The following is a 14,373-nucleotide window of genomic DNA, read 5'->3' on the forward strand; positions in this document are numbered from 1 at the left end:
GTGAAGAGCAGATTATTGAACTATGAATCGAGTTCAAAGTCAGATGAACATGATGAACCCTTTCTTATGAGTACTTTTCTTTTGCAATGAATTAATTTTCATGACATTTTTTTATAGCAAGTATTGTTGTCCTATTACTCATAGCACCTCTAACTGAAAAGATCTCTCGATGAAAAACTATACAACGTTATTAAAAGTGGTTCCGAACAATGAAAATTATGTCAACATGGTCAAGGAGAACGGGAATATGCCAAAGAGGTACCAAATATGGATTATCCTCATCTTCTACCTTCTGAAATATAAAGTCTGTTGCTAAAGGATAAAGGTACCACTTCTCAAATCATGGCATTATGAGCAACCCTATATCATCTATATCTCCCATTAAGCGTTATTCATGGCATTCAAGACAAAAAATAAACATATTTTATGATTACAATGTACATGATGTAGTAATTAACATGAATTTGGGATATGAAAACAATTAGTCAAGAATCTTCAATTGCTTTATCATGTTTATCATGTTTAAGTTTGTGTTTTTTGTGTTTATGTTTTGCTTTGTGACTTTTCTGTTTATTTTTCTTCTTTTTCTGCTTTTTCTCAATTAAATAGTCTCCGAATATTTCAATAATTTTTTCCTGAGGATTTTTGTCGTCATCACTGTCTTTATGTTTCTTAATATCCTCAAGCAAGCTCTCTTCTTCACTTTTACTTGAAATATTCCTTTTTCTATGACCTTGACCTGTGTCCTTGTAACATGTCTTTTCTGAGATGAGATCAGTATCAGAGTTGCCACATGTTATTGTCACTTTTTCTTCATCTGAATGAATATACTGTGCCTCTTTTTCTATGCTTTTTTCTTTCTTCTTTCTTTCTTTTGCTGTCTTTTTCTCACGGTCTTTTTTATCATCCCTACGTTTCTTATTCTTAAAATCCTTTTTGTGATCTTTACCCAAATCTTGTGTGTTTAATATCTCATGTTCACTGCTTTTCTCTTCTGTCATTCCTTCTTTCTCTCTATCCTTTAGTCTATCAGATAAAGACATTGTTTGTTTATCTTCCAGAGAACCATCTTTGTCACTCATCCTTTCATGTTTCTCTGCAGTTCTTTTTTCTTCACGTTTCCCATTATCCGTATGAGAATATTTTCTTTGGTCATTGTAACGAAAATATCCACCGTTTATTAACTTCGGTGGATGATGTTGTCGATGATAACTGTGACGGGGACGGTCATACCTGTCTCTTTTTTCTATATATTTTCTTCTATGTGATCTGTGATCATGATCTCGTGAATGTTTTCTCTTATTTGATCTGAGAGTACTGACTAAAACATTTCCTAGAAATTTCTTGTCAGTTGAAGCTCCTTGTCTCTTTACCCTTTAAAGAGAAAAGTAGATTAATGCTACTTGTAATAGTATGGTAAAGTTTCTTGTCAGTTGGAGCTCCTTGTCTCTTTACCCTTTAAAGAGAAAAGTAGATTAATGCTACTTGTAATAGTATGGTAAAGTTTCTTGTCAGTTGGAGCTCCTGGTCTTATAAGGCAGTTAAGCATAAAGTTGTGATTTCAGTTCAGGAAAGAAGAAAAAAGAAAAAAATCAGAAAAAAGTTATAGAATTTTAAACATGTTAAATAGCATGTCAAAAAAACAAACAAATGTAATAAGTTATCTCCTGTGATTTGGAAGTCTTGGTTTACAATAATTTCCATATGATACATATATTTTTTTTCTAAATGTGGATCTGTGATGAGATCAAAACCTTATTTGCATGTTTATTTCCATCATATCTTTCATGTTTGTCTTTGTCCAAGGTTGGGCGGTAAATACCACCCCCGGTATTTACCAGTGGTATTTACCGGTATTTACCGCCCTGGACAATACTCCCCAAGTGGTCAATACTGGCAAATACTGGTCAATTGAAATTTTTATGGTTATTTCTACTATTAATTGAAGTAAAACCTTGATAAAAAGTCAAATATAATGTGTCAGCTTATAACATTAATGAATTTGATATGTTTTATACATTTATAACACTGATTGTTACTGTCCCTGATTTAAAATTTTAGTTTTTATGAATTATGATATTACATACTTAAGATATATATATATACAAATTTATATTTTATTTCAACATGTTTAAATTAATGAATTTTTTATTCAAAATGTATGATTTTACAGGTAATTAAAATTGAAGGTAAATAAAACCACAGGAAAATGAAGTTACATTGGGTCTTTTTACCTATCACCTGGCATTGCTAGGTGTCAAAATTTAATTACTAAAACAACAGCCTCCAATAAAAGTTGACAGTACATGGATTGAAAGTAATAAAATTGATATTTGAAGACTCCCCTAAACAATAAATCATTTCCTGTCTATAGCTATTTAACTGTGAGATCAGAAACTTTCTTCATGCTGGAAATGAAAATTTGAAATAGGGACAAAAAGTTTTTATCCTTTAACTATAATATTATGTTCACATTAATCAATATAGATTCCTGTTTGAATTTACAATACATATATATATAGAGAATTAAAATTAAAGCATTAAAAATGATTTGAACACCTTCTATATAAATTTATTGTTAATTGTAATTATAATTGACCAAATAGATAGTGGTTTTTATAGTAATGACCACTCAAAATTTCAATTGACCAGTATTTGTCGGTATTTGCCAGTATTTCCCGGTAAATACCGGTATTTACCACTGGCATGGTCAATACTAGTATTGACCACTTTTTTGCCAACCTTGTCTTTGTCTACTGCTTTTAACTGTGTTACCATGGTTACAAAGACTAACCTCAAAGTCGAGAAAGTTGGGGTTTTTTTTGGATTAATATTTTTGAATTTATTTTCTTATAACTTTTTTTATTTCCTGGTAAAAAAATAGGTTGACAAGAAAACATGGATGAGTTGAAAATTTTCCTAAATTGTGTTCAATAAAGACTCTTTTTTTGTATCAAAGTTGTATGCCTCATTAACATTGCCCTACACCATGTACACTGCCACTGGGACTTAATTTCAGAGTTAACTTACCATCCATATGCTCCTATCTCACTGGCTCTCTCTGTATTTCAGAGTTAACTTACCTTCCATGGCATACATATATGCTCCTATCTCCCTGGCTCTCTCTGTATTTCAGAGTTACCTTACCATCCATATGCTCCTATCTCCCTGGCTCTTTCTGTATTTCAGAGTTAACTTAATTACCATCTGTATTTCAAAGTTAACTTACCATCCATATGCTCCTATCTCCCTGGCTCTCTCTGCTCCTCTTTTAGCCTCCTTTGTTAATTCTTCCCTTGCTAATCTGCAATGGAAACAAGATTGTGTGATGCTAATTGTATATAAAAAAAAAGATGTGGTATGATTGCCAATGTAAGACAACTGTCCACAAGAGACCAAAATGACACAGACACTAACAACTATAGGTCACCGTACAGCCTTTAACAATGAAATAAAGTATTGAACAGTAATCTTTTTTTTTATTCTGATGTAGTGTTAAACAAGGGAACGCTGATTATGCCTTTCACCTGTAAAATGTCTGAAACTCTTTTCATAATTCGAGTACTAAAACAAGTTTCATTCCAAAAAAAATACATGACATATAACCATGCATACTGTTTTGTTTTAACACATAATAGCCTGTATGTATTATATGTGTCCTGTTAAATACTGCATTGTGTCTTACTTTACAAATCCTTGGCCCCTGTAAACCTAATTTGGAAAAAAACTAATATAGAGTTATCTCTCTTTCTCCAACAAGTTGTCAACTCAGATTTATTTCGTGTATAATCCAGATTTGTGTCTAATTTTAGTATTTTTAGTGTACTCTTTCATTATTTTTCTCCCTTTTTAACACATGTATGACAGAACTCTAAAGAATGAAGCGGTTAAACCATTTCTGTTAAGTTAACTGTCTACCTATCAAGTTCGTCCTCGTTCGAATCTTCCATATTCTGTAAATTTATGAATTTCGAGTATAAAACGAAAGCACCTGCTTTTGTTGACGGAAGTGACGTTCGACACGCTTTAAAGCGCAGCCGCGAAGTCAGTTGATTCAGAAGCTTAGATGGTTATTCTGTGATGTATATTTCATTGAAACATCCTGATTCATAGCGAAGGTTGTAAGAAAAACAGCTGTTTAAGAGGGGTAAAGTTAAACTTAAATTTTATACATTTTGATTTATGAAAATCATAATTTTCAGGGTCTAAAGTCAAAAGACCGTGAAAAATGACTACTGTCCACATCCATCGGCATCACTGATCATCACTTGTCTCTCCATTATGAACATTTTTGTCCATCATAAATTTATTATGTCCATGGGAAGGTCGACTAAACTGTTGATTTTGTCATTCTCATGGATAGAAACAAGTGCCTGTTCTTCTGCCATACGGTTACCAAAACACAGTGGCAAATTTGAGGATCATTTGTGGATCAGCTGTCCACTGGCACTGAAATTATGAAGGTATCACCTGATCACTATCAATGCCATTTAGGGTCAGCCTGCAAACAGTAAATTAACGGTTACTGTTGGCGCCAAATGAGTTAAAATTTTACCATAGCAGTTGGCGACGTTAACCACTAGCCCAATGCCCCAGACTAGTAATTTTCAGTTTGGACAAGTACATTTTTTTATCGCTAGCCCGACCGGACTTGTAAGAAATATAATGTCCTTTCTATGTTATTTGAAATTTGAACATATTTGAAGTTAAAATTGACAAGTAATGCAGAAAAGATCACCAAATTAATGTGTTCTGAAGTCTAAACTATCGAGATTGATAACTGTACACATTTATCCAGAGGAAGTGAAACAGAAACGAAAACCAGTCGCAATACATGTAGTTCCTGTAACTCGATCTGTCTTATATCCAGTAGAAAGTGGACCAACACAGACACGTTAAATTTTCTAATAATGACGGCAATGTTTATAAAACAACAAAAAAAATCTAGTTTTTCCACGATTAATTATATATATCTTTAATGTTATAGAAATGTTTTAGTTTACTTCACATAATCAATAAAGTTAGTAAAATAGATTTATGTCATTATGAGTTATCTTAACAACATAGTGTTGGTACACTTTGATTTTTTTGGTAATTAGAAAGACCAGAAACCATGTGTTATCAAACGTAAAAATGCTTCAATGTACTGACGGCACAGGCAGAAAACAAGTGCCTGTGACCTGAAGCTTGGAAATGCTATAAAACGAAAGAGATCAAATGATGACGTTTTTAAACCAAAAAAAATTGGATATAACCGGGACCAGAGGGTTTTCAAGCCCATAGGAAGAATGAATGACCGTCATCCTTAATAAATAAACTTATACATTGTACATGTACTACAACAACCTGTTGATGGATAAGTTCAGATCTATTGATAATAAAAGTAAATTACTGGCCCTAATTGTTGAGAGTCGACCTCTGTGGTTGTATCAAGCTGTGCCTGCAGTGCATTTTGTTTCATATTGACCTAGATATAATGTAAAAGTTTATCATGTTTATTGTTCTGATCAGTTTATCTAGATACATTTGTGCACATTTTATTATCAGATTACACATATAATGGTTATCAAAGATATATACTTTAAATGTCATTGTTTGTTATTCAGTACAAGTAAACCTGAAACAAGAGAACTATTTTCATTTTGCAGATGCTGTGATAATATATACAAGTAGCATTAACGTTAAATTATAAAAATATACAGGGATCCTGTCTGTATTCATGATATTTATACAAGAAAACTTTGACTAGGAGCTGGTTTGTGTGAATGCGCATATGTTACAAATTTAGAAATTAAGAATCTTACAATGTAATTGTAAGTCCAAAGTTACAATGTCATGAATGAGGGTATGGAAGTAGTTTACAGAATAGAGAATAATTGGGAAAAGTGCTGATAAGTACATTGTAAGCAGAAAATATAACGAATAGACAAAAGTAGAGAAAAGAGAATAGTGGGGTGCTAAAATATAAACAATAGAAAATAAGGGTAAAACAGATTCTTAATAGAGAAAATGGGTTGCTGGAATATATTTGAATAGAAAATATAAATGTCATGCATGTAGGAAAATTTAATACAGAATAGAGAAATTAAAGCTATATTAAGAAATGAAGGAACCCCTATCCAGAGCTTCGTGAAGAGAAGAATGTCAGAGGTCAATGTTCAGCACAACAAACCATCTGACATCACATCTGTTAGCAGTTATATGTGCAATAGAATGAATAGGTCAATGTCTTCTTTAACAAAACTGTATGGGTTAACGTTGCAAAATGTTTACTGTGGATTTATTACAAAGTTGGCAAAAAAGTGGTCAATACTAGTATTGACCATGCCAGTGGTAAATACCGGGGAAATACTGGTCAATTGAGATTTTGAGTGGTCTGAAGGACGCCTCGGGGTACGGGAATTTCTCGTTACATTGAAGACCTGTTGGTGACCTTCTGCTGTTGTTTTTTCTATGGTCCGGTTGTTGTCTCTTTGATACATTCCCCATTTCCATTCTCAATTTTATTACTATATAAACCATTCTTTTAATACCTGGTCAATTATAATTACTATCAATGATTAAATATAGAAAGTGTTCAAATCAATTTACATTCAAACAGGGATCTATATTGATTAATGTGTATTATAAGTAAAAGATAAAAACATTTTGTCCTTGCTTCAAAATTTCTATTTCCAGGATGAAGAAGGTTTTGTCACACATTTAAATAGACAGGAAATAATTTATTGTTTAAGGGAGTCTTCTAGTATCACTTTTATTACTTTCAACCCATGTACTGTCAACATTTATTGGAGGCTGTTGTTTTAGTAATTAAATTTTCTCACCAAGCAATGCCAGGTGATCATGGTGATAGGTAAAAAGACAAATGTAACTTCATTTACCTGTAGTTTTATTTACCTTTCATTTCAAAAACTGTACCTGATTTATAAATGTTGAAATAATATTAACCAGAATAATTCAGTCGTTATATTCCGCTGATCTACGATGGCTACATTTAAACCTCATGTGGGAGAAAATCGGACACGGAAAGGGCTTGAATTATTCGAGTTAAAATAATATGTGAATTTTTATATATATATATCTTAAGTATACAATATCATAATTCATAATAACTAAATTTTAAATCAGTAGGAATAGGTGTTATAAATGAATAAAACATCAAATTCATGAATTTTACAAGCTAGCTGACACATGCATAAAAGTTAAAGTTGAAGTATATTTAACTTTTTATCAAGTTTTTACTTCAATTAATAGTAAAAACAACCATGAAAATTTCAATTGACCAGTATTTGCCAGTATTGACCACTTCAGGAGTTTTGTCTGGGGCGGTAGATACCACTGGTAAATATGGGGGGGGGGGGGTTTATTATTCGTACATAACAATTTTCATGGCTTTTTTATGGTTTAAGACAACTATATCTTGAAATAGTTTTTGAAAAAAAAAATTTCTAAAGGCTTGTATGCAAAATTTGGTCTAAAGTCTGCAAAATAATACATGTATAAGATATATATAACCAAAATATCTGCAAAATAATATTTCAACGAAAATAACATATATTTTTTTAATCCACAATAGTTGTTACTGACAAAAATAAAGGAATCCAAATTAGACATGTTAGATACAAAAAGTAACATATCATACGGTTACGCACCTTAAAAAGTTTTGAAAGTTTTATTACCTTGATAACATCATTTTGAACATACATTGTAGCTTATTACATGTACATGACATAGTTAACGATTAAGATCTGCCTCCAAAATCAAATTCCACAAACTTGATGAAGGTCTGCAGATGCCATAACGTATTTATAAGCATGATTTAAGCATAAGGCCTAAAATAAAATATTGTTTGTTTCCCACAATCCGGACCGACCCTGCAAAAACAGTGCTACTTATAAAATTTTATTGTCAAAACTAGGTCAAATATTATTTTATTCATTTCCAATTTCCTGGCTTGCCGGATTGTACGACAATCATGACAATGTACGATATTGTTAAAACTTTTTGGAAAAATAAAATTATTTCCCTACCTACCTACCAACACCTGGCTTGGCAGGGTCGGGATTGGGGAAACAAACAATATATTAAATTTCGGCCTAAGTAAGTTTTACCCTTGTTCAACTACCTAAATGTACATCCCTAAATTGGTTTACATTCTCTTAACTTCCCTCAAACAAATGCTTGTAAATTTTAAATCCAGTCATGACAATATGACTTGCAGTAGTTTCCACAATATAAGGGACTACATGTGACATTTAATTGAAACTTAAGTGCAGTTGTTGTTACTATTGTATAATATTAAGTTTCTGTGATTAAAATTTATTTAAATAGGTAAGTTGTCAGTTTATCTTTGTTAGTGATACTGAATTAAACAAGGTCATAGGAATTGTTATAATTTTTTTAAGATAAGTTTTCTAGGACATTGTACATGTTGTAGGACAAATATTTTAGGTCAGTTGATTTTTGTATTTTTCCTTAAACACTTAAGACATATTTAAGTGCCTGTAATGTCACACAAATTTCTTCTTTTAATTTCATTCTTTGTTCTATCTATGTTAATTGTTTCATATGAATTTTATAAACTGGTAAAGTAATTTGAAAAACAGACAACATAGAAAATAATCTGAGCAGAATTGACAGACATAAAAAGCAGAATTCTGAAAATAAAGTCCCTAAATCATGTAAATATATTGATTGTTTAAGTTCGACAGATATTGATATAATACTATGTCCTGACATAAAGCATTATTTCTCAGTTAACTAACATGAAATATAGTATTACAATGTATTAAATGATGAAAATGTTTAAAAAGCATGTCCTCCTCATGTATCTAGAACAGAAAATTTACAGAGCTTATTTTTTTACTTTTGAGGAGAATTTTTTTTTTACACCTACTACTTATCAAATTTATGAAACAAGCAAGAATATTAGCTATTTCATGTATAATATTTCATGATTAAGATACTTGTTGTAAATCATTACCAATTTGCATAAATTAATATTCATGATATATACTAAAACTAATGAAGTACAAATGATATATTTAATAACATTTCAAAAAAGCGATAAAATGACTAGTTTATTAGGTCGAATCAGTGTTTCACATTCGTCTAAACCAGGTAAAATTTACATTGTAAAACTAGGCATGCATAAATTTACTTTTTACTACATCTGACATGCAGTTTGAACTTTAAATTTTTACAAAAATATTTGATGGTATTTCATTTCTGTGTTAGATCACTCATCATGCTCATGCATTTAAAACTTTAAATAAAGGTTTTTAGATGAAAAAATGTTGGAATCATACCATAATGTGAGTATAACAGACTTACATGTAGATATAAATGTAGAGGAGAAGAAACTAATTATTTTTATTGACAATTTTGTATCAATTGTCAATGTTGAACTTAAACTAAATTTACCCATAATAGTTAGAGAAAAGGTGTGTTAAGGGCAAATTTATCTGTGCAAAGTTTAAGGACAAAATTGATATTAAAGTACAAATGTACTGTTTAGTTCATCCTCTATTTAATGTGTATATATATACTGCTTTTATAAAATCAGATAACTTTGCTTAAATTGAACATCTGAAGATAGAGGAATGTATTTTGGACAGTAATTTTTTGTCTCATGCATGTTGCATAGTGATAAATTTCATATTTACAATTATTTTGTTATTAGTTAATAAACATGATAAACAACAATTTCTAAATAAAAATATATATTTGTAATGTTTATTTTGACTAACAAAAGTGAATTCAGTGTATCAGGTTTTATTGAGCATTTCATATGTGGGTGCTCTAGGAAATATTTGTCATGTTTGTTGAAATATCATCAGTGAATTTTTGGTTTGAAAAAAATATCAGATGTGGTTAGCAGATAATTTCGTAGTCCCAAGCCATTTGTGTTACTGTTAAACATGTTTAAAAGTCATGTCCATTTTTTGTCAAGAAAGAATTTGTAAAGGTCATGAGTTTAAAGATACTGTCTTCAAACAATTTAAAGAGACTATCGGTCAATGACAGTAAAATATTCAAAATTTTGTTTGCGGATAGATTTAAGTAGATAGCGATCTTATTGATACATGATGATGTAAACATAGTATAATAATAGAAAAAAGTTTAATGTTGACCCTCAATGATAGATTGATACCATAATACATGGTCAAATATTGTCTTAAATGTTGTGGCTAGCAGGTCTTTTTTGTAAGACATTCAAATTTGTAGGAATTGTCTAACATGTTATACTAAAATATTTTAAAGTTAGACTTGTGGAGGATATCATTTTCAGTGAAAAGGTTAAGTTTTATTTCAATTGTATACACAAGAAAAGTCACAATGAAAGAAGGGGATTTGATATTTTAATTTTGATATATATATACATATATGTATAACAGTTTTAAAAAAATGTGTAAGAAATTTACATTTATTTCTTCTCAAACATGTCAAATGCTAGTTTCAATTCACTAAAGAAAACTAAATGTAAAAAGAATTTGACGATGTTATTGATGAGAAAACATGTTTCTCTGCATTGATCATGATACTGAATTTACTATACAATACTGAAATTGAATTTAGTATTTTATAATCTTGATTGTCATTCAAATTTATATTTTTGAAATTCAAGTTTTTATATATATATTTGATCTTTATTTTTTGGCCCCAGTTAGGGGCATTATGTTTTTCAGTCTGTGCGTCAGTTTGTTCGTTCATCTCTCTGTCTGGCTTCAGGTTAAAGTTTTTTGTCAAGGAAGTGTTTGGATGAAGTTAAAAGTTAAATCAACTAGTAACAAAGTACCAATGTCCTTATGATACATGTATGATCTTTCTAATGTTAATGCCTATATCATTGCATATATACATAAGAGTTTTTATTCCAATTTTATGGTCCACTGAACTTAGAAAATGAATACACAAGTGGTGCATCTGTGTACTTTGGACACATTCTTGTTGTTTCTATCATCACACAATTTTTAAAACCCATTGATGCATACACATTAATTTTGTTCTGAGACTTTAAAGTGATTGATCATGTTGATTGTTTCTCTCATTACAGAATGATGTAGACCTATGCCTGTACACATAGAACAGATATTAAACTTGAAGGATCGGCACATCATGGGAACGTTAAAAACACAGATGTTATGGGACAGTATACGAAGGGGAGATCTGTCTGCTTCGGTTACACTCCTGGAAAATGGCAACATTAACTTGGAGGAGCGAGACGAGGTATGATTAGTATTAGTACTGAAATAAGGGGAAACAGCCTATTCAGTGGCCCCCTATTGACCTTCAAAATGTAGATAGATGGTTAATGCATAGACTTTTTACATGTTCAATGACTAACATTATATATAAAAAAAAATAAGAAGATATGGTATGATGGCCAATGAGACATCTTCACAAGAGACTAAATGACACAGTTCCCAAGTATTTTCCTTGACTGAGAGAGGCAAAAGTGGAAGTCAGAAAAGGTGAAATATTTGATGATAGAAGACCTATGATTTACTATGCTGAAGAAAGAAAACCTTTCTTTGATTTGATAAGTGGGTTTCCCGGCAAAATATGTGTCAGGATTGGACGCCACTTGATTTTTCAATGACCCAGCTAAGGCCATACACAATGATTATAACCAAAACTCTCAATCAGACTTGGAATTTGGGTAATATGTCAATTTATGTTCTAGAGTTATTCCCCTTTATAACTTGTAAAATTATTTAAACAAAAATATTTCAACAATCTAACTTAAAGTTTGCCTTATCCAAGTTTTATGATACTCATGCACAATGCTAAGAACCAAACCCTCGCAGACAGAGTTCTAGTTTGGGCAGTAATTCATTTGCTTACTTACAGTTATGCCCCTTTATAACTTGGGAACTTATTTTTTTTGTTTCTGCACTCTTAAGTTTTCCTCATTCAAGTTTTATGGAACTCATACAAAATGCTAAGATCCACAACACGCAGACAGACTTGGATTTTGGCAGTGAGTATGAGTCATTTACCTTTATGGAGTTATGGCCCTTTTTAATTTGAAAGCAGCAGATCTTCAGCTGGGGCATTTGTGTCCTCAGAAACTTTCTTCTTTTATTTCTATGGGCAATACAGATAGATGCCAATAAACATGATTGTGATAAAGGAAAAAAAGAGAGACATTTTTTTATAGAATAAACTTTTTCCAGCTACAAAAGTATGTTTTACTTTCAGAATGGACAGACCTTTTTAATGTTAGCCTGCGAACTAGGAGAGATAAATATAGTCCGTGAATTACTAGATGCCGATGTAGATCCAAATGCTGTAGATAGTGTAGGTATTTTATATGATTAACTCATGTAACATCAACATGACCAAAATCAGACTCTGTGAACACACAATTTTGCTTGTGGTCAGATTTTGACAATAAACGCTGACAGACCATATAGTTATTTCGAGATGTGATTGGAACCACACATATATTTTTATTTAGACCTTATAATAAAAGTTAGAAATAAATGAATTCCTCTCTCATTGCAAATGTATTGAGAGTCTGACTCATGGGAAAAAATGTGAAATCTAATGAATGTGATTGCAAAAGTTTTATTTATCACTACTTAAATTATATGTTTGATACTATCTCATTCTTCTCATTAATTAAAACATTGCAATAATTTCTGAATTACCATTAATTATTTACCAGAAGTTTTTTCTAATTGCAGGAGAAATGGTGTGCCCTTCTGTGTGCTGCCAAGGAAGGTCACCTTGAAGTAGTGATAGAATTATTAGAGAGAGGAGCAGACATTGAACATAGAGATATGGTATAAATCATTAAAACTTTCTTAAGTCTGATATCTCTGCTTTTCAAAATGTAAACAATACCAGTTTGGATAAGTTATTGATTGAACCAAGGAGGTTACAGGAAACAGAAAAAAAACTTCAGAGGTTAAATATCATACATGTTAAATTTTAAAATGAGAATAGAAATTGGGAAGGGCAGAAGGCCACTAATGGGTCTTCAACACAGCCAGAAAATCCCACACTCTGAAATTATATTTGATTCAATTGTGTTGAGCTTGCTTAATAACAGATGTAGTCTTTACTATTACCCCAGATGAGATGAAGGGCTAAGCTGCAACCACCTTGTCTATCTGTCCATTGAACAGCTATTCACATTTTCCTCACCAATATTTGGTCAGCAGGTTGATGAGTTGTGATGTGAAAGATACCAACTTCTTGTTTGCGATACTTTGAAGTGTTGGTGTAGGATTAGTACGTCAACACATACATGACATATGCAGTCTAGTTTGCACATAGTTTCTCTCTGAAATATGAATATTTCGTTTGATCATATTTATGATATTTATGCAGTTTTTAAATTGTGGATAATATTTTAATCTTTTTCACAATTATGTTTTCAGAGTGGCTGGACTCCACTGATGTGGGCCTGTTATAAAGGAAAGAACCTTGTTGTGCAGGAACTGATTGAAAGGGGAGCTAACTTCAATGTCAAGGCAGAGGTGAGCAGAAATCTGAATCATTCAGATGTTTACAATATATAAAAGCTTTTTGTCGAGCCTTCGACTTTAGTCGAAAAAGCGAGACTAAGCGATCCTACATTCCGTCGTCGTCGGCGGTGTCAACAAATATTCACTCTGTGGTTAAAGTTTTTGAAATTTTAATAACTTTCTTAAACCATACTGGATTTCTACCAAACTTGGACAGAAGCTTGTTTATGATCATAAGATATTATCCAGAAGTAAATTTTGTGAAAATAAAATTCCATTTTTTCCGTATTTTACTTATAAATGGACTTAGTTTTTCTGTGGGAAAACATTACATTCACTCTGGTTAAAGTTTTTTAAATTTTAATAACTTTCTTAAACTATCCTTGGTTTGTACCAAAGTTGGACAGAAGCTTGTTTATGATTATAAGATAGTATCCAGATTCCAGAAGTAAATTTTGTAAAACAATAAATCCATTTTTTCCGTATTCTACTTTAAATGGACTTAGATTTTCTGCCAGCAACACATTCACTCTGTGGTATACTATTTTTAATTTGTTCCAAACTTAGACAGAAGCTTGTTTATGATCAAAAGCTAGTATCTAAAGGTAATTTTGTTAATATTTTGTACCTGGATATCTGTATTTTACTTATAAATGGACTTAGTTTTTCTTCCAGTTAACATTGCATCCAGTCTGCAGTTAAAGTTTTTAAAACATTTATTAGATTCATAAACTATCCTGGATTTTTACCAAACTTGGACAGAAGCTTCTTACAATCAAAAGACAGTATCAAGCTGAATATTTTTATTGATTTTTTCCCTCGATTTTGTTGAGCCTGCAATTTACAGCAAAAGTAGGCGAGACACTGGGTTCCGCGGAACCCTTACAAATTTTTT

At 31.3% G+C, this 14,373-nt stretch overlaps 2 protein-coding genes across 2 annotated transcripts in view; one reads left to right on the forward strand and one right to left on the reverse strand.

Moving 5' to 3' along the window:
* Positions 1-450: 450 nt before the first annotated feature.
* Positions 451-4,026, reverse strand: LOC134696484 (pre-mRNA-splicing factor 38B-like). The gene is made up of 3 exons (XM_063558318.1): positions 3,919-4,026; positions 3,230-3,304; positions 451-1,374 (listed from the first exon to the last, which is right to left on the reverse strand). The coding sequence occupies exons 1-3, from the start codon at positions 3,948-3,950 to the stop codon at positions 486-488; spliced, it is 996 nt and encodes a 331-aa protein (XP_063414388.1). The 5' UTR covers positions 3,951-4,026; the 3' UTR covers positions 451-485.
* The window catches only part of LOC134696485 (kinase D-interacting substrate of 220 kDa-like), a 66,627-nt gene continuing 56,280 nt past the window's right edge, over positions 4,027-14,373 (forward strand). Inside the window, exons 1-5 of the mRNA XM_063558319.1 lie at positions 4,027-4,147; positions 11,057-11,229; positions 12,205-12,303; positions 12,693-12,791; positions 13,392-13,490. Of these exons, the coding sequence (XP_063414389.1) occupies positions 11,071-11,229; positions 12,205-12,303; positions 12,693-12,791; positions 13,392-13,490 (456 nt within the window). The 5' untranslated portion in view covers positions 4,027-4,147; positions 11,057-11,070. The remainder of the gene's footprint in view (positions 4,148-11,056; positions 11,230-12,204; positions 12,304-12,692; positions 12,792-13,391; positions 13,491-14,373) is intronic.

Source organism: Mytilus trossulus, chromosome 14, assembly GCF_036588685.1.
Source record: "Mytilus trossulus isolate FHL-02 chromosome 14, PNRI_Mtr1.1.1.hap1, whole genome shotgun sequence".
NCBI lineage: Eukaryota > Metazoa > Mollusca > Bivalvia > Mytilida > Mytilidae > Mytilus > Mytilus trossulus.